Below are 21,855 nucleotides of genomic sequence, written 5' to 3'. Positions count from 1 at the left end.
TACCCGAAAGTACTATCCAGATGACCTTTGAATTTCCCCAAACTGTCGGCCTCTACCACCCATGAAGGCAACTTATTCCAGTAATTTATAACTCGCTGGCTAAAATAAAACTTCCTGCAGTCCAAACTAAACATTTCCCCCCGGTAACTTGAATTTATGTCCCCTAGTTCTAGCATCATTTATAATCTTGAAAATTTTGTCCTCATTCATTTTACTGATGCCTCTCAGAGTCTTAAACACCTCAATCAAATCTCCTCTAAGGTGTCTAATTTCCAAACTCTGCAACCCACATATTCGAAGTCTTTCTTCATAAGGACGCCCTTTTGCCGATCTCACCCGGCGAGTTACCCTTCTTTGCACCCTTTCAAGAAGCTCAATGTCTTTCTTTAGGTGCGGTCTCCATACTTGAACACAGTATTCCAAGTGTGGTCTAACATAAGCCTTATATAATGGGATTATCATGTCCCTATCTCTACTTGCAAAAGTTCGATAGATCATCGATAGGACACCATGGGCCTTCCTTGCAACCTGTTTACAATGCTGAGAGAATTTCATGTCTGACCGTATCGTAACACCCAAGTCCCTTTCCTCCAGTACTAGGTTTAGTTGAACTCCACCAAGTGAATAAGTTTTTTTGGGATTACTGTTTCCCAGGTGTAATACCTTACACTTTGTTGGATTAAAGCACAGCTGCCATTTTTCTGACCATTCCTGAAGTCTATCTAGGTCTCTCTGAAGAAGCTCAGCTTGACAGTGATCATTAACTACTCTACCAATTTTAACATCATCTGCAAATTTAGACATCACGCCCTCTATCCCTTCATCAATGTCGTTTATGAAAATTAAAAACAACAGTGGTCCTAATACTGATCCTTGGGGAACCCCACTTCTTACATCAACCCAATCTGAGGAATAGCCATTTATCACAACCCTCTGCCTCCTGCCCTGAAGCCATACTTCTATCCATCTAAGGATTTTCCCAGTGATTCCAACCTGTTCCAGCTTATAAAGCAACCGCTCATGTGGGACTGAGTCAAAAGCTTTGCTGAAATCTAAATAAACAATGTCGAAATTATTCCCTAAATCCAGCTCGTGAGTGACCCTTTCGAAATAGCGAACCAGATTTGTTAAACATGATTTTCCCTTTACGAAACCATGCTGAGTATCCTTGAGAATTTCAATTCGATCCAAATGATCCTGAATTCCACCCTTGATCATTGCCTCCATGATTTTCCCTACTACTGAAGTCAGACTGACAGGTCGATAATTTCCAACTTCACTTTTAGAGCCACCTTTATGTATGGGAGATACATTTGCACTTTTCCAATTCAAGGGAATCTCCCCAGAGTCTAGTGATGCTCGCATAATTAGTCTCAATGGTTCAATGCACTCGCTTGCCGCCTCTCTTAAGATTATAGGGTATATACCATCAACTCTAGGAGCTTTACTGGTCTGTAGGCTCGAAAGTTTTTTCATTAAATAATCTTGCGAAATTTCAATATCATTAATTACATGTTTTTTAACTTCGCTCCCACAATTTCCCATTGCCACAAATCTTTGTGGATTGGTTTAAATGCTGCTTCATTCCCAATGTTGAAAAATATTGTAAAGACAATGATGTTCCTTTCAAGATTTTGCTTCTATTAGATAGTTAATGCTCCTGTACATCCTATGCATCTAGCCAATTTCAATTCGAACATCAGAGTCATATTTTTATTGCCAAACACGACTTCACTCATCCAACCTATGAATCAGGGTGTTATTTCGAATTTAAAAGCAAACTAATTTACGCATATTTGCTTAGGCATTGTCTGCAGCAGATGGTGAGAAAAATTTTACACTGAGACTTTTGGAAATTTTACAATATTTACCACGCCATCTTAAACATTAATAAAGCCTAAACAGAAATTACTAAAAGTTGTTTAAATGGCGCATGGAAGAAAATATGCCCACAGCACGTAAAAGGCTTCAAAGGATTTGAAAAAGACGAATCATATGTTGTTGTTGTTTGGTTTTTAGGAGCATTAGCAACTAAGGCCATATTACTCTGGGATATGCGGTGGTCATTCCATGACCTTTCCGCATCCTCCGTATTTGGTGGTCACGGACTCAAACCCCGGTCTAATCAAGAAGCGTGTGCTGCGCACTGTTGCTCCTGCCCACCTGGCTACAGAAGCGCCACGAATCATATGAAGAGGTTACAGATAAGATTGTAAAGATTGCATAGCTACTTCAGTTGGAGGTTGATGCCAAAGAAGTGGAGGAGTTAATAGAGGAAGAAGAGAAGGAATTATCTAACAAAAAACTTATTGACTTGCAGGCAGCAATAGGGAAAGAAGAAAATACTGCCAAAGCTCAAGATGAACCAAATGAGGAGCCGAGATGCTTCATCACCAGAGAGATGCCAATGGCATTTTGTGAAATTGCATCAGCAATGGCTAGGTTTGAGAAGATGGATCCTGACAACGAATGATTCTTAAAAGTTAACAGAGGGGTGAATGATATGCTTGCTTGCTACCAAGAGATCTACAATGAAAAGAAAAAAGCCACCACCCAGTCATCCATTAATATGTTCTGTCGTAAGATTGGGCAGCCGAGCCCTTCTAAATCTCCACAGCTCTCAACCTCTGCAGCAGCATGCTTATCAGCTGAAGACATCAATTCTGGCAACGATGATCAAGAGGTAAAACTTACTGACATCTCTCTCCTCTCACCTGTCTCCTCTTTTTTTTTGTAATTTTATAATTTTGAAATTGTTTAAATTGCACACTTTTGTAATTTTTCCTGCGCATGAGATAAAAAATTGAATAAATACAATAAATAATTCTATTCACATGTTCGTTGAACATTTCTTTTTTTTGATTCAATCAATTCAGCAAGCACAGTTGTGAGTGCTGCACAAGCATGGGGGAAATTCCAACTTAGTAACAGTAATAGTAATCATGGTATGTGATGCAATAAAGCAAGCGTATGAGCTTATGTAGCATCAGCCAAAAAAAAAAAAAAAAAATTCGCACAACCATTCCCTCTAAATGTTTGTCCAGTTCCTCAAATTTATTTAACCTATCAACTTCCACAACGACAGATGGAAGTTCTTTCCAGCAATCAATCACCCACTGGCTAAAGGCAAATTTCCGCACATCCATTCTACAGCCGTCCCTCCTCAATCCGAACCTATGCCCCCCTAGGTTCGTAATCCGAACAAGTGGAAGAATCCCATCAGCCTTATACACCTCAATCAGACCACCTCGCAGGCGCCCAGTCCGCAGCCGGTGCAATCTGCCGAAATCAAGCCTCTCCCGGCAAGAGGATCCCTTCATTCCCCTCACCAATCTTGTTGCCCTTCTCTGTACATGCTCAAGCAAATCCTAAAAATCCTTCAAGCAAATCCTTCCTAAAATGAGGCCTCCAGACCTGTATGCAGCACCCAAGGCATGGCCCGACCACCGCCCTACACAGAGGGACAATCACCTCCTTCTCCCTGCAAGTAAAATTCCTATATATCATTGACAAAACCCGATGACCTTCTCTTGCAGCCTGTCTGCATTGTTCAGAAAACTTTATATCTGACTGCACAATTACTCCCAGGTCTTTTTCATTTTCTACCACCCTAAGTGTAGTACCACACAGTTGGTACGTTCCTCTGGGGTTACTTCTACCCATATACAGTACTTTGCATTTGTCAAGGTTAAACTTCAGTTGCCAATTCTCAGCCCATCTTCCCAAATTTTCTATATCCTGCTGCAGTAGCACACTGCCATTACTGTCATTAACAACCCTGCCAACCTTTGTATCATCTGCAAACTTCGACACTAAGCCTGATATACCTTCATCAATATCATTGATAAATGTACAAAACAACAGTGGACCCAACACCAAGCCCTGCGGGATTCCACTAATAACTTATGTAGGTTCCGCGGAATGCAACCCTTACATTAAATAGGGAGTGGCTGTACTTATCTTAGCATTACTGACAGCACCAATATATAACTTCCTGTGCTACCTGTACAAATTGCCATAGTGGTTTACAAGTTCTAAATCGCCTAACCTCCTGTATCTTTGATACTTTCTTCTTAAACTTAGTCTCTTTATGCATCCAAGTTAATTCTTCATTCCATCAGAAAATAGTTCTTGTTACAAAACACTTTTTCTTCATGAACACTTGAAATGCTTTTATCAATATATCTGTTAAAGTCTTTACATATTCACATGAGTTCGATTTAAGCCAGTCAACATCAGATATTAAATCTAAGTATTTTTCATTAAATTTACTCCACATAGCATTTTTAATGAGAAATCTAATTATATCAAGCACATCTCGAATTACGTCTTGTGCACTTATTTTGAAGGAGATGCTGTTGATGGTCATATATCCCTCTAGCACTTTCAAATTCCTAATATTATTCTTACCTGCACCAGTAGCTATAGGTAAGTCTATATATAACTGCCCATGCATAGTCGAATAAGTGGGTGGATGTCCTTCTTCATCAATCACTTCCATTGCGGAATCAGCAAGAAAATCCTCCAGTAACATTCCTGTCATCAGATACCTCACTGCTCCACAATGGAGATATTTAGCATTAGAGTCTGAAACAACTACCATCTCACAAGAGCCAAATGCCTGCTGCAGTGTTTCAAGATATTTCGCGTAAGGATCCATTTCTTCAGAATATTGACAATATATTGTCAAGAGATATACTATTTCGCAACATATAATGTTCTTGCTACAAAAAGTTGCTACCTTTGTAACAACTAAATCTTGTGAGCATACAATAATGGCAGCCATTGGCTTATCTACTGATATTATCTTATATCATCGTGGATATCCTCCAACTTGTCCACAGACTACATAAGGCTCCTGCAAGAGGACAACCGCTACATTACCTCGCTCCATTAAATAATTTAGTTGAGATGCAACATTTTTCACATGTTGAGCATTCAATTTCAATATAGTTGAGCATCCTCAACTTCATTACTCGTACAATTACAGCATGCTGATTACGATTTGGGCATTCTTTATAGTTGAGATGACACATTTTTCACATGTTGAGCATTCAATTGCAATATAGTTGAACAGCCTCAACTTCATTACTCGTACAATTACAGCATACTAATTGCTGATTACGATTTGGGCATTCTTTATAGAAATATCCTTCTTTGGCACAGTGACTACACAGCCTCTCCCTCTTCTAAAATTTTGCTACATGTCCAAATGATAAACATTTGTAATGTTGAGATACAGGATATTTCTCTAAATATACATGCTGACCAGCCTATAAATAACCTTGACATGTTCTTTGTCTTCAACCACAATACTGGAGCCAGCTGTACAACCTAGTTCTCTGCATGTAAGTTCTTGGTCTTATTTACTGATAATATTTCAATACTGTCCATATATTTCTGTCACATTAATGTCCTTAAAATTCTTCAACTGCAGTTGTTTTAGAAAGTCATATTTTGTTATCCCCTTCTCTACATCAAATATTACCACTTTAGGCGTAATAGGCTTAGGCACAGTATATCTTAAACCCATACTCTGTATTTTCGAACATCCTTTTAATTTTGCAATGTCGTTCAAAGATATACAGGTTGTTGTTGTTATTATTTGGTTTTTAGGAGCATTAACCTAACTAAGGCGATATTGCTCCGGGGATATGCAGTGGTCATTACCTGACCTTTCCGCATCCTCCGTATTTGGTAGTCACAGGCTTGAACCCCAGTCTAATCAAGAAGTGTGTGCTATGCACTGCTGCTCCTGCCCACCTGGCTAAGGAGGCACCCAAGATATACAGGAACTTTGCCAGCACAGACAAGGAGTTGATTACATCACTGTACAAGGCAACGGCCAAGCCACATCCCGTGCACCGCATAGAGTTCCGGAGGCCTCATTTTAGGAAAGATGAGGATCTGCTGGAACTGGTTCAGAAAAAGACGAAACTACTGTTAAGGGAACAAAAAGGACCCTACCAAGAAAGGGCTCCAGTTCTACAAACTACAGCATCCGGAGACCAGGCACCTGCAAGGTAATCCGATTGCAGTGTTTAAGAGTTTAAATGGTTTGAGCAAGCACAATGCTCAATACTCACAGCATTCTTCCCCCTGCTCAAACTACGAAGGAGCATAAGTTCAAACTGAGGAAAAACAGTTGCAGTATTGATGTGTGGATTCAGCAAGTAGGTGGCCGATTGTGGAACAAACTTTCATCTGTTGTGAAATGGGTGGTAGTTTGAATAAATTCAAACTGATGTGGGAGGTTGGCTAATGCTTTATAAGCTTGCTTTCTTACATCATTTGACACTACTAATATGTTCTGCATAGTACCTTAATCCTAGAATAATTTAGGTTTATAATTATTGTTCATCTGCAGTTCTGCTGTTCATATTCAACCTCTGGTTTTTATATCTGCTATTCTGATAGCATATCAACCTAACTACATCAAATTTCATCTGATAATTACACTTTTTTTTTTTTTTTTTGCTGTTTAAGCTTTCTAAAATTAAGTTTATTTATCCTGATTGCTGTTCTAGTAGCATATTTAGCATTCCACTCCATAATGTGTTCAGATTACTTTGTCCAACCATAGCAAAAAGGTTTTAACTTATAATTTATCCAATTTGGTTGGATTCCATCCCTATTGGTACACTGCCTTTTTCGCTTTAAATACTAAACACAATTCTTATATAAAATATTGAAATGAAAGTAATAAAATCATCCAGTAAAGCCTCCTGAAGTATAACTATTAGGTTTAGACTGGTTTAACAGAAATCAATCTGTGAATCTGTATGAATTATAATAAGTATAATAATATAATGTGAACTTTTATGAATTTTTATAATTCATAAAAGTTCACTCTTACTGCATGGTAGAAAAACTGGGAGTGAAGGCTAGAACTTTACTGTGCAGTTCAGGTGCCTCTTTAAGCCTCCAATATTGTACTGGTGATGAGCAGCCATCAAGTGCCAATGAAGCTTAGCTACATAATCCATGAAACAGTACAATGTCTATAAATTACCAGGTTATGTTATGTTATTTGTTTTTTATGAGCATTAGCAACTAAGGCCATATTGCTCCGAGGATATGCGGTAGTCATTGCCTGACCTTTCCGCATCCTCCGTATTCGGTGGTCGTGGGCTCGAACCCTGGTCTAATCAAGAAGCGTGTGCTGCGCACTGCTGCTCCTGCCCACCTGGCAAATTACCAGGTCAGGTTTGCATGTTATCCATGAGAAGAACCTAACACCACTGCCTGAGACCAGATTCCTATAGCCCTAAAGGAATGAAGCCTTACTAGAAAATTCCTATGGTCTAGAAATGGAAGTGAATTTCAAACCTCTTTAAATATGTGATCACTAAAGCCATTAACACCAAAGTGACTCCTGGGTAATAACCATACATCTAGCATAACTTCAAGCTTTTCACATATCATTTGCAACCAATTACTTACAATTCCACCAGCACAAAGATGTAAGCAAAGAAATTGGTACACATTCTACAGAAACTCAACTTTGCCAAAATTCCACACTTACAATAACAAGTGACCTACTTGAATAATATCTCCATCAAAAGTTTATCACTTCACAGTAGCAGCAGCAAGGTTTGGCAAGGTAACACAGAGCAATGCATCGGCCACAGCATAGCTTTGCAAAGGGAAAGTCTTGTCTGACCAATTTGATTGGATACTATGACGTAGTCACAAAAGAACTGGATGCAAAACAATTTTGATATCATATACTTGGATTTCAGGAGAACTTTTGATACTGTTGTACATGGAAGACTACTGTACAAATTGGAGCATGATGGCATTAAGGGCAAGTGCTACAATGGATTAAAGGGTGGTTAAGTGGGAGAAGACAGATAGTGGTAATCAATGGACACTGCTCTTCGTGGACTAATGTGGCATTAGCATTACCATTAGTAGAGGCATATGATGCAAGAAAGCAAGCTTATTCAGCATCAGCCAAAAAAAAAAAAAAAAAACCCTCTCCCATTTCACCCCTCCGTTCGTTCGAAATACCTGTCCAGTTAAATTTGTTTAGAATTTGCTTTAAATTTGCTTTAAATTTGTTTAGGCTATCAACTTCAACAACAAGTGATGGAAGTCTGTTCCACCAACCAACCACCCGCTGGCCAAAGGCAAATTTCCGCACATCTATCCGACATCCGTCCTTCCTCAATTTGAATTTATGCCCTCTGAGGTGATTATTCTGAGAAAGATGAAGAATCCCATTGGCATTGAGCATGCTCAAACCATTCAAAGCCTTATACACCTCTATCAGATCACCTCGCCGGTGCCTAGTCTCCAGACTCTGTAATTTGCAAAACTTAAGCCTTTCTTCGTAAGAGCAACCCTTTGTTCCATTTACTAATCTTGTTGCCCTTCTCTGTACCCGTTCCAGCAGCTCTACATCCTTCTTGAAATGAGGCCTCCAGATCTGTATACAGTACTCAAGATGTGGCCTAACCATTGCCTTATACAAGGGAATAATCACCTCCTTATCCCTGCTAGAAAAATTCCTGTATATCATTGACAAGACACCATGAGCTACTCTTGCAGCTCGTCTGCACTGCTCAGAGAACTTCATATCTGCCTGCACTATTACCCCCAGGTCCTTTTCATTCTCCACCACTGTCAGTGTAGTACCGCAGAGTTGATACATTGCTCTGGGGTTACTGTTACCCATATGTAGTACTTTACATTTGTCACCTCTCAGCCCATCTGTTCAACCTTTCCAGATCCTGTTGCAGCAGCATAGCGTCAGTAGTGTCCTTAACGACCCTGCCAACCTTTGTATCATCTGCAAACTTAGACATTAAACTTGATATCCCATCATCAATATCATTCATAAACACTGAAAACAACAATGGACCCAACACTGAACCTTGAGGAACTCCACTAATAACATTAGTCCACGTTGAGCAGTGTCCATTGATTACCACTCTCTGTCTTCTGCCACTCAACCATCCCCTTATCCATAGCAGCAATTTGCCTCCAATGCCACACTGCTCCAATTTGTGCAGCAGTCTTCCATGTGCAACAGTATCAAAAGCCTTTCTAAGATCCAAATATATAACATCAAAGTTATTCCCTGCATCCAGTTCTTTTGTGACTACATCATAGTATCCAATCAAATTGGTCAGGCAAGACCTGCCCTTAACAAAACCATGCTGCGTCTGAGCTATAACTGAATTCTTGTCTAGATGATCCTGCAGTGCTTCTTTAACCAGTGCCTCCATTAATTTACCTGGAACAGAAGTTAAACTAACAGGTCTATAATTACTTGTGTCAGCCTTTGATCCTCCTTTGTGAATTGGGGTTACATTTGCACATCTCCAGTCTATGGGTACCTCCCCTGAGTCCAAAGAAGCTCTCATAATTATGGCTAGGGGTTTGCATACTTCCTTTGCTGCCTCCTTTAATATAACTGGATAGATCCCATCCACCCCAGGTGCCTTTTTTATGTTTATCCTCAACAATCTCTCCTCCACTTTCCTCTCAGTTATTACAAAATCATCCAGCTCACTGCCAATGTTTACTTTACCTACATCATTCTCCTTCCTGAATAACTCCTCATGCGTGAATGTAGATGCAAAATACTCGTTTAGATTGTTAGCCACCTGAGCAGGATCCTCAACTGTTGAACCATCAATATCCAGTGGACCAATCTGATTCATCCCTTTCCTTCTCGAGTTCAAGTATGTAAAGAACTCCTTTCTATTTTTCTTTGCATCCTTTGCCAAGGATTTTTCGTAGTCTGCCTTTGCCTGCCTAATCTCCTTTGTGACTTGGTTACAGACGTTACACCTTCGTGGAGCCCAAGGCAAAATGGAATTTCAGGGACCCATCTAAAGAAAAAACTAATAAAGTACATTTTCCATTTCATTGTGACAACAAAACAAACAAATTATATGACATAAGAACTAAAATGCGCTGGTCCCAAAGGAACTAGTTGTTGTCGGTGACTCTACTGTCGGGGAAACGAGGAACATATTGTGCAAAAAGGATAGGTGGAACAGGGCCAGAGGTTGATGACGTTGTAGAGCAGATATATCTTTTAAGGGCGCAAAGGGTGATATTGTTGTAGATGTTGGCACTAATGATATTAAGAGTAGGAGGCCAGCGGAAGTACTTAACAAGTACAGTTCAATGCTGAAAAAAAGCCGTGAGTTAGGATTGAATTTTAAAGTGTCTGCAATTCTGTCCAGACACGACAAGAGGGAGTATATGATGAGCCTTGTCAATCAATTCAGCACTGGAAAGATTGTGCAAGGCTCAAGGGGTATTCTCAGCCTGGTTTGTGCTTGTTAACAAACTGTTAACAGACCTTCTACAGGGATGGGATACACTTAAATAGAAAGGGTGCAATAATAATTGCTGATGCTATCGAGGCAGAGTTAGGCGAGTCGGAAAACTGTTAGCTTTGGAGATACATGGACTAATAGATTAACAGTAGCCTCTGGCAGAGGTGAAAGTGATTCTTGCACTGCTTCTATTAAAATAAGCAGCAGCCTGCAAAGCAAAGAAATGGAGGTTTCTAGGACTGCTGGGAGTCATAGTGGAACAAGTAAATACATGGACTGTGTTAGGGTAACTAAGAGTAGAAACAGGTGCATGTATACTTGCATGTACACCAATGCTAGGAGTATAGTTAATTAATTTGATGAGCTTGAAGTGCTAGTCAAGACATCAAACACAGATATTGTCGGGATATCAGAAACGTGGTGTCACACAGACATAAATAAATAAATTTTCAAAATCTGCTCTTCATTCCTATTTTTGAAGCTTCATAAACAGAAATTGCGCAGGTAGCAAAACTCAGCGCACAATCTAAAATTTTGGTAGTAAATCCTGACCATGCAATAAAAAAACGCACAAATCGAGGGAGGGCTGTATATGCTGCACAGGTCGGTGACGTCACTCCTAGATGTTGTGGCATGTTCCTGCTTGTGGAGACAGAGTTGGATATAATGTTTTGGGCTCATAAGTGTATCCGATTTGTGCTTAAGCCTTGAATTCCCTATAAGTTTCAATTTGGCTGACTTAGTTATGGAGAAATTAGAAGAATTATGGAGAACCAACCATACTATATTAGTGCCTGGAGATAATTCTCAGACAATATCTTACATTATAACTCTGGAACATAAATATTTTGTTTTTTTCTGAATTATCTGAATGAACTATCATCCTTGTTAAGTTCACTGTGGAAATGGAATGTGACTGCGACCAGACCTTGTTTTCTTGTATTGGTTAATGGGGATGATCCACATTTAATTACAAGTTGTTGTTATTTGTTGTTGTTATTTGGTTTTTAGGAGCATTAGCAACTAGGGCCATATTGCTCCGGGATATGCGGTGGTCATTTCCTGACCTTTCCGCATCCTCCGTATTTGGTGGTGACGGGCTCGAACCACGGTCTAATCAAGAAACATGTGCTACGCACTGCTGCTCCTTCCCACCTGGCTACGGAGACGCCTTTAATTAAAAGAATATACAGGAAAGGTGTTCATGAATTATGCTTCCTCTCGTGCACCAACACACGAGAATCGAATGGTGCATGCTTGAATGGGTAGGGCCTGGTACCGGTGTAGTAGTGATATCACTAGAGCATTGGAGGATGCTAGGGTTACAACAAGCCGTAAGCTTGGAGGATGCTGCAGTCTTCTTCCACTAATGTGGCTCTCATATAGTGTTATGCAGGCTTGATTGGAATGATTGTTGGCACTTTGAAACAGTGTAATATATAGTGTGTGCGACTTTCTGGCAGAAAAATGATACAATAAATTTATAATTCAGCAAATCCCAAGTAAAAGCATAATGACCTTAAAGTCACCACATAATTGCCAGCAGTGTTCCTTATACAGTATCTGATTGCATTCAGTATTTGGAACATAATCTCACTGAAGTCTTTCAGTTCAACAGAATGGGATCATGAAGTTACTGAAGACTATTTCCTTTATGCATAATAAAACTCTTTTATTTGAGATAAATAAATAAACAGCCATAACCACCATTCTTAAGTTATTTAAAAGATATTTTGAAAATTCTTTATGGACATTCCTGAAGGTCAAGGACCAATTATGTTTCCTATTGATTATTATATTCAATTAATGTGTTTTCCGTTTTGCACAATGTGCTCACAGAACAAATTAATCGCATTAATTGAGGTCAGCCTGTATATATGTGTGTGTGTGTGTGTGTGTATGTGTGTGTGTGTGTGTATATATATATATATATGCACATGTTTCTGTGTGCATGTATATGTATGAATACTGGGTTTTCTGAAAAGAAAATTCAAAGTTTTATGTTTATCACAACTCAACTTTAGTCTTATTTTTACATAAATATATAATAATAATAAAACTTTATTTATCATCAATTTGCTATACATAAAACAAATAATTTGTCCAGTTCCAGAGGGTGCTGGAACTGGTCTATAGATCCCCAGGGGTCCACAGACCCCAGTTTGGAAAATACTGTTCTAGAGTATTTGAAGGAATGTGTTGTAGAAAAGGTGTAAACTGTAACTGGATAAGTGAGTGTTGAATCATGACAATGCATGATCTCATGGTACATACTCAAGGCTTTTGAGAACAGAAAAACAGATCCTTCAGATGGAACACAGTCCCCTTTTACTCCATTTTCACTCCACCTGACTTCTTTCTATTCCCAATATCAAAATGTGTCTCTTGCAAAGGAAATCTTTAACGAATGGAAGACACATTTTGGGCCTTGGAAGTAAACCCAGTAGGCGTATATTGAGAGAACTAAAATTAGTATTAGTAAATGAGCTCAGACGTGATTTAAATTGTGAGAGAAAAAAATGGCTTTGTGTAGAGCTGCTCAAGGGAAATACTTTGAAGGGGACAAAAGATAATAATTTACACATTTAAATTTAACTTAATTTAAATTAAGTTAATTCAATTTAACTCGTGAAATAATTCCTGGAACTCAGAATCAACATTTATTATACTCTTATACAGATCGAAGGGCTGGAGTGAGGCACTTTACATGAGATCATAGATCTATCATGCTACCAATCCATAAAGCTGTAGGAGGCAGAATAACTGTGTTCATAGATCTATCATGCTACCAATCCATAAAGCTGTAGGAGGCAGAATAACTGTGTGCGGATGTTCTCACAGCATGGATTTGCTCTAGTGATACATCTGAAATGATGATTAAAGGCTATCACATATTTAGAAATTTATCATAAAATGTACACCATGTAGTACTTCATTTTTACCCAGACAGAGACAGTTGCTTCCAAGGTGATAATACATTACATTTGATGTATTCGAAAGTGGTTTCAAAGAACATGATGGTAAATCCAGTCACTTTTTCCAGATCTCTGAACTATAATGAAAATTTAGGGGATCCAATAAAATGGAAGTACCAAACTCAGAAGTTTGGTGCTTGCAGGCTACAAAAACAGTTCTCAAGCCTCATGGGCTACACAAGTGTGCACAAGCCACACTGATGTGGCATTACTTAAAGTATTAAACATTTTTACATATTTCCTGCTGCAAAAACACACAATCTTTTGACCAGCAACATTTATGAAGATATGTATAATTTCTAAATTTTATGTGTATATTCTTTAGGTATCACCATTTATCATCATTTTCATGTTGGTTTAAAACTCTGAACCATAAAATATGACAACACTTTGAGACAGCACATGGCCATCCCCAAGCTGGCAGTTCGACTTGCCTGACAGGTATTGCCCTGATGAAGCCTAAGTTTAAGCCCATATGACCACTAAATATGGTTAACTGTGCCAAATGAATTGTTGTAAGATCCTCTGAATAATGTGGTCATGCTGGAGTACTAGTATTAGCCATAGAGTGCAAGACAGCCAGAGGCACTTGCTGTACCAGCCAAAAAAATATAAATAAATATAATAAATTAAAACGAAATAACAAAAAATAAAATAATAAGAATAATAATTAAACAGTAATAACAAAAGGATAGCATAATAGATAAATCAGAATAATAAAAATATAAAAAATAAAAGAAGATATATAAAATGTAGATAAGAAAAACAGACTAATTATGTGCTTCCCTCCTTACACAGGTAATTATCCAGTTTATCTTTCAATTTCTTCAAATTGTCAGCCTCGACTACCTGTGGAGGTAACTTGTTCCAGTAATGACCAATTCACTGGTTAAAAGAAAACTTCCCACAATGCAGTCCAAAGTATAAAGAGAACGTTTATTTATTTGTATATTTATTTGTCTTCTGACCTTATCACTGAAGGAGCTAGTAGAATTACTGCTACAGTAATGCTTAAAATTACATTAAATAACTTTTAGCCAACTAACTGAATCCAATCAAATGCAGTTGCAATTTGAGCACATGGAGGTACTACAAGATACTGAGGTTTGTTTCTAATACTTTGGCTGCACAGTGTATACTCAATCACAGTATACAGACTACACAGTATATGTTAAATGTATTACTTGCCTAAATATGTATATTCGCTTTCATAGAAGTTGACCCAATCTTCAATTCCTAACAAATCATCGGCATCCAGACCATTCACATTATCCACTAAGCCTTCATCTGTGAAATCTCCACTAACATATGCTCTTGTTGCATCCCGACCTAAAGGAAATATTTTGAAAATGTTTTATTTTTAAAAGTTTTAAGGCACTGGTTCTACTATAATACAATATATTTGAATATATATTTGGATATAAAATCAAAGCAAAATACATTAATATTTTGAAAAAATAAAACATTATATATTTAATGGTCTTTATTTTAATCTGAACTATGAAAAATATTTAACAGACGCTACTGAAAGTGCAATTTTGCAATTTAAAACGTTAACGAGAAAGAGAGATCAATAATCTTTACATATCCGTGCAAAAATAAGGAAAAATATGCACAGGTGACACTGCACTATGATTGTCATGGCTACAAGGTTAGGAGTTGCATTATTCTGTTTCAGAATAAATAAACAATAAACACACGTACAAGCACCTTGTGTGATCATATTTTACTACTACCATATCATGTTGGAAATCGAACTATTAAGAGCAATCCAAGTCATGGTGCCAAAGACAAGTCTTAAAAGTTTTCCTTTTTTGACTTAACATTTTCATGTAGCTGCTTTCTTTCTCTCTCTCTCTCTCTCTCTTTCTCTCTCTCTCTCTCTCTCTCTCTCTCACACATCACATGCTGAGAGCTTTTGTTGAGATTAAGATAACCAGATAGCAGGCCATTTTTAAATATGAAACATCATGTTGTTGCAAATAGTCCTTGAATTAGAAAAAAAATCATATTCAGGCTTATAGAAAATCATATAATCAAAAAAATATTTTTTTTTGATTATATGATATTTTTTGTATAGGGCTGCCACCTATCTATCTAACCTTAAAAATGAGGCCATTTGGGCAGAAAAATCCGGACTTTTGAGGATGCCTTTCCTATTTTACCAAAACACAGCTTGCATTCTCTTAGTCTTTTCAAAAATGACTAAGCCTTTAATAACAGTTTATTATGATAATAGGGTAATAACACAGTCACTGGCAAAGTAATAACATATTAAATATTTTATTGAATAGCTCAAATCACTTAAATTAACAGAATTCACACTTACCATTCTTATGCGGATTGCTTAATTTGTAAAAAATTATACACAAAAAATTTAATTATGGTATGAATGAAAAAAAAATACTTTTTTTTCTTCCTCAGCGTAATTTATTTGCTGTTCTCTACATTTCTTTTATATTTTTCCACTGATGCAATTTCTCTGTAAATCTGTATTTTTGGATAAATATGAATGGAAATCTTTACACAGCATATCACATTAACAGCTCTGTGAAAAAAACTCATCATTCCTACAGTGGCTAAAATAATTAGCCCATCTTACATTACAAGGAACAGAAACATCAGCATCCTTAATTTCCGCTATGAATTTTTTAAAAATTACAAAGCTGATCAAGGCACTTCACATCATCCACACACTCCTTTTGTATGAAGGTACCTAATTGTTGAAACCACACTATCCCATTCAAGTGGCTCTCTTAAAGACATCCAGCTGTTCAAGTATTCGGTGCATGATGAATATAAGTTCTGGATACTTCTGAAAACTCCACATTTCTCTGTATATCCTTCTTGCCTCTTCTCCAAGATTTACTTCACTTTGAGGGAAATTAACTGACATTTACTTTCTGACAATATCCCTTACAGAAGCAAGAGCTTCAATAATTTCTATCAAAGAATTGTCATTCCTTTAAATGCTCATTATATGAGAATTGAAGACTGACATTACAGTTCAGCAATGAATAAGATAAGTTTCACTAAACTCATCTTCAAAGAAAAGTTTTAAAATCTTGGGGGCATTTCTTGAGACAAAAAGACTTTAGGGCTGGATAAATACTTATAATCCTTTCAAGCGCAGGTAATAGAGAAAATCAGCATGTCCTGCTATAATACAGAAGTTTTTTATAGGTAAATTCTGTAAATTCACATAATTTTAGGTTTTCAACACATACAGCGTAAACACTGAAATAATTAAAAAAACTTAAGAACAATGGAGTCAATCATCATCATCCATTTTCAATCCACTGCAGGATGAAGGCCTCTCCAGCAACTTTCCAGTTCCTTCTGTTTTGAGCACTAGCCATCCATTTACTACTCAAAAACTCATGAATTTCATCTATCCATCTCCGCCTTTGTCTTCCAGGTTTTCTTCTAGCTCCTCTTGGGTACCATTCTGTTATTTTCTTAGTCCATCTGTCATCATGTCTTCGAGCTATGTGTCCTGCCCAAGACCATTTTAGTTCTTTAGTTTTGATAAGAATGTCCTTTACTTGAGTTTGCTGCCTAATCCATGTGTTTCTCTTCTTATCTAACAGTCTGATTCCCAATATAATTCGTTCCATTCTTCGCTGTGTAGTTCTTAGCTTCTCTTCCATTCTTTTGGTGAGTGCCCAAGTTTCACTTCCATAAGTCATGGTGGGGAGTATACATTGATTCATTATTTTACGTTTCAGACAAACTGGGATATTGCTCTTCAGTATGTGACTATATTTCCTGAATTCTATCCATCCAAAATTTATTCTTCTCTTGACTTCCAGCCATTTATCATTATTACAGCTAATAACTTGTCCCAGATAAGTATATGACTCCACCTTTTCAATTACTGCTCCTTCAATCATTATTTCCCTTTCCGTGGCATACTTGTTCATCATTACTTTTGTTTTAGCCATATTCATCTTTAGTCCAAAATCCTTACTAACTCTGCATAATTGATTAAGATTTTCCTCTAATTCTTTGGGATCATGGCTTATGACCACAATGTCATCTGCAAATCGTAAATGGTTTAGGTACCCTCCGTTCACATTGACTCCTTTCTGCGACCAGTCTAATCTTCTGAAAGCTTCCTCAAGGGCAGCACTAAACAGCTTCGGAGATATTGTGTCTCCTTGTCGAACTCCTTTCTCGATTTTAAATTTGCTACTGTCTTTGTCTAGTCTAATAAAGGATATAGCACTCTCACATATTTTCTTCAAAATCATAATATATGGAGTATCTATGCCTTGTCTTTCCAGTGCCCGAAACATTGCCTTATGCTGTATGGAGTCAAATGCCTTTTCATAATCCACAAATGCCAGGCATAATGGTGTTTTCTATTCATTTGCTTTCTCCATTAGCTGTGATATTACGTGAAGGTGATCCATAGTTGAGAATCCTGTCCTAAAGCCAGCTTGCTCTTTCGGTTGATTCTCATCAAGTATTCTTTCTAATCTGTTAGTAATGACCCTTGTGAACAATTTGTAGATATGGGATAACAAGCTAATTGGTCTATAATTTCCAATTTCTGATTTATCTCCTTTCTTATGCAGCAAAACTATGACTGCATTATTCCACTGCTTAGGCATCACACCTTTTCTAATGCACTTTGTGAAGAGCCTTGCCAGTTTTTGTGTTATGTCTCTTCCTCCCAATTTTAACAACTCTACAGTAACTTCATCTTCCCCCGGGGCTTTCCGATTCTTCATTTTCTTCAATGCATGTTCTACCTCATCAGGAAGAATATTGGGTATGTCGTATGTGTTGCTACTTTGCAATCCATCTTCCCCACATCTGGTGTCATTCCCTCGCTCCTTGTATAATTCTCTATAGTAGTCTTCTGCTATTTGAATTATGCCTTCTCTGCTGTTTATAAGTATACCATCGCTATTCTTCAGTTTCGGTATCATTTGTCTTTCTGTATTACTGTTCATGGCTGCTGATTTAAATCCTTTGTTTTCCCTTAATGCTTGTTCTACTTTTCTTGTGTTAAATCTTCTTATGTCCTCTCTGAGTCTCTTTCTAATGGCTTTGCATAACTCAGTATACTCAATTTTCTCCCTGTCAGTATTTTTCTTGCTCTTCATTTGTCGTCTTTGGTTCATCATGACAAGTGTTTCTTGACTAATTTTTTCTTCTTTGGATTTCTGTTTCCCTATAGGTTTCTTGGGCTTTATCACTTTCAGAAAGTTGTAATATTCCTCGTCGATATCTTAGTCCTGAGCAGTCTGCAGAAGCTCAAACTTGTTCTTAAGTTCCAGTACATACTGCTTTTTCTCCTCCTCTGTTATTTCAAAGACCTTTGTATTATTTACTCGAGTCAGTTTTTTCCTTTCCTTTCCTACATCTATATCAAGTGTACATCTTACCATTCTGTGATCACTTCTAACATTTACCTTATTCAGGACGGTAACATCATTCACAATATATCTTCTGTTAGTGAGGATGAAGTCGATTTCATTAGTTTTTAATCCATTTGGACTCTTCCATGTCCACTTTCTGTTCACCCTTTTCTTGAAAAAAGTGTTCATTACTGACATTCCTTGAGATTCTGCAAATTCCACAAGTCTTTCACCTCTTTTATTTCTTTCACCAATTCCAAAATTTCCTATAGTTCCTCTTTCTGCGCTGTTTTGTCTTTTTCCAACCTTAGCATTGAAGTCCCCCATAATAATAGTGTAGTGGGTTTTCTGCTCATCTAGAAGACTCAATTTCAGTGTACATTTCTTCAACCTCTTCATCATCATGGCTCGATGTTGGTGCATAAATCATTATAATCTTTAGCTTGTACCTCTTAGAAATCTTGAGTATTAGTCTTGACACCCTTGGTGATGTACTTTTGAATTCCAAGATGTTGTTTTTAAAATCTTTATGGACCAGAAACCCAACTCCACCTTCACTCCTTTCACTGTTTCCATTGGTGTACAGCAGATTTCCACTTGATAAACTTATAAGTGATTCATTTCTTCTTCTTGTTTCAGCCAAGCCGATGATATTCCAATTCACATTTTCTAATTCCTTTTCCAGCTCTAATATCCTGTCCTCACCGATGAGTGATCGTACGTTATAACAGGCCAAGTTCAATTTCCGTGCATGGCAGCCTGGTCGTACCCAGAGATTCTTAGCACCCTCTGCTTCCACTCTGATCCTCTTGCTGCCGTAAGAGGGAGAGTGAAAGCTGCTGGGGACTGAGTGCCATTTGTATTGTTGTGCTCTCATTGCTGGAGGGTTTGGTCTTTTCCTCTTCACGCTGACCAGGCGTCTTGAAGAGAACCACTCTACACGTTCGTTGCCACCTAAGTGACGTAACAGGGCTTACCATCGAGAAGGTGTGCATGAGTGGATTTTAGGGAGGCAGGCCAACCGGACTTCTCCTAAATCTTCTGTAATAGAGAGATATTGGATCCATCAGTGTTTTAGGCTGAGTGTCTGATAACACACAGGATACCTGTTCCCCTCTAAGCCCCGGAGTCAATATCTACATCAATTGAACCTGCTCCATGCTGGATACAGTTATGCAGAATGTGGGCAGGGCAGCCCACTCCTATTAGCGATCGACCAAATAATCTTTGTAAATTTGAAAATACATTATTCCCATTGTATCTCTGCACTCCTCCAAACATGGTGTTACAATTATCTCCACCAAATGCAATATTTTTCTTATCCAGGCCACTTTTTTTACACAATGTCTCATAAACATAGCCAGAAATAGTAGCTGTGGTCTCATCTGTTATCTCATCTTGCTATTTAATTCTGTTAGCTTAACCTTTGAGCCACCATTTATCCAGTCAAATGTTGCACAAGAATAGGGAAAATTTCAGAAATCCATGATTAGTGGCATCAGTGGAAACTCCAAAAAACCGTACATTCTGCAGGGACTTCTTCAAATGAATGGACTGCTAAGACAGAATTAATTATGGCTTCAGTCTGTTTTTGCATAAGATAATCTCCTAGCAATATCGGAATTAGAGCATATTGACTTTAATAATTCTGCTGTACAAAACATCGATTTATAGCTGTGGTGATGCACCACTGTATGAAAGGCAATGGTTCCTTCAGCAACAGAAACTCTTGCATCAAGCCTTTTAGGGGTGTTTACTAAAAAGGCCGTTACCTTGCTGCAATATTTTTGGAATCTAATGTTCTTCTTGTGTTTCTGAATTCATGTGGATGTTCAAATCACTTGTACCCTTGTTAGCTGTTGTTGTTATTTGGTTTTTAGGAGCATTAGCAACTAAGACCATATTGCTCCAAGGATATGCGGTGGTCATTCCCTGACCATTCCGCATCCTCGGTATTTGGTGGTCAATGGCTCGAACCCTGGTCTAATCAAGAAGCGTGTGCTACGCACTGCCACTCCTGCCCTTGTTAGCAACCGAGATGTAGCTTTCTAGACCACAAATGATGCATTCCAATCCTCATCTGCTCTTCCCTTTCGAAGGCCTGGATATTTCATCCTCAAGTCTTCCGTAAACTTGCACTTCCTTTTCGACATAATGGGTATTCCTGAATTTATGTAAATTAAGGAATTATTAAAATTATTTTAATTTAAATAGTAGAAATAAAAAATTATTTGAAGTGCCTGATTACTTCACAACTGATAAAACTGATAATTAAGAAATACTGCATACAAAAACTATGCTTACTCGTAAATAAATATGACAAATTGAAGCTGGACGAATCAAATTGTTTATACAAACTGCTGAGAGAAGAATAGAAAATGCAAGATCTCTTAATTAAAAAAAGTGGAATCGTAATTTTAATTTAGAATGAATTCACTTAATTAGAATGAATTTCAGGTAAAATAAATAACGAGAGAAAATTTATTTTGAATTGTCTACTCACCAAGAATGTAAAAGAGAATAAAACAGTGGAGTAAAAAAGTCAAACTGCACGAACAAAATGTCATTAACTCCAAATGCATGATAAACTCAATTTGCATTGTTTACAGCCATAAGTGGAGTTGTTCGGATTACTTCCACAAAGCTGATTGGTGTTCGCCTTACAAATTTTACCAATGATAAGGAGATTTAAATTTTAAGAGCCAAAATTCCGGATATTTTAAAAATTTTAGAAATTCCCACGGACATAATATGTAAAAAATGAGGCCATGTCTGAAAAAAATGAGGACGGATGGCAGCCCTACTTTTGTATAGTGATTATTCAGGAAAGATATAATTTTCTTGTAAGTGCACACATTCCTTCTTTTATTCTCAACAATTTAATGTTTAGAGTTAGTACTTCTATTATAGATCCCAATCCCATACACTCACTTTATTACTTTACTTACTCTAAGTGATAAACCAAACAACATATAAACAACTGGCAAGAGCAGCTGGCTTCATGTCTTATTGTTTTTTGTGCCTGGGTAACCTGAATTTTAACCAAATTTGGGGTATCCAGGCGTGAAGACCAATAAGCATGACATTGCTCTAACTTTTCCAGCATGCTCATATGATAGACAATATAGTGGGCATTCGTACCTTTTTTGTATTTAAACCAAATCTCTGTTTTCTTTGTGAATTGGTATTCATTTGAATGCACAGTAGTACTAG

At 37.6% G+C, this 21,855-nt stretch overlaps 1 protein-coding gene across 1 annotated transcript in view; it reads right to left on the bottom strand.

The window, feature by feature from the left end:
* The window catches only part of LOC150091507 (neuferricin), a 141,215-nt gene that overhangs the window by 76,639 nt on the left and 42,721 nt on the right, over nt 1-21,855 (bottom strand). Inside the window, exon 2 of the mRNA XM_090384263.1 lies at nt 14,462-14,602. Coding sequence (XP_090240389.1) covers nt 14,462-14,602 — 141 coding nt within the window. The remainder of the gene's footprint in view (nt 1-14,461; nt 14,603-21,855) is intronic.

Source organism: Mastigoproctus giganteus, chromosome 1 (genome assembly GCF_048544385.1).
Source record: "Mastigoproctus giganteus isolate SK-2022 chromosome 1, ASM4854438v1, whole genome shotgun sequence".
NCBI lineage: Eukaryota > Metazoa > Arthropoda > Arachnida > Uropygi > Thelyphonidae > Mastigoproctus > Mastigoproctus giganteus.
The sequence above is the reverse complement of the archived record's forward strand: the minus strand, read 5'-3'. Positions and strand labels throughout refer to the sequence as shown.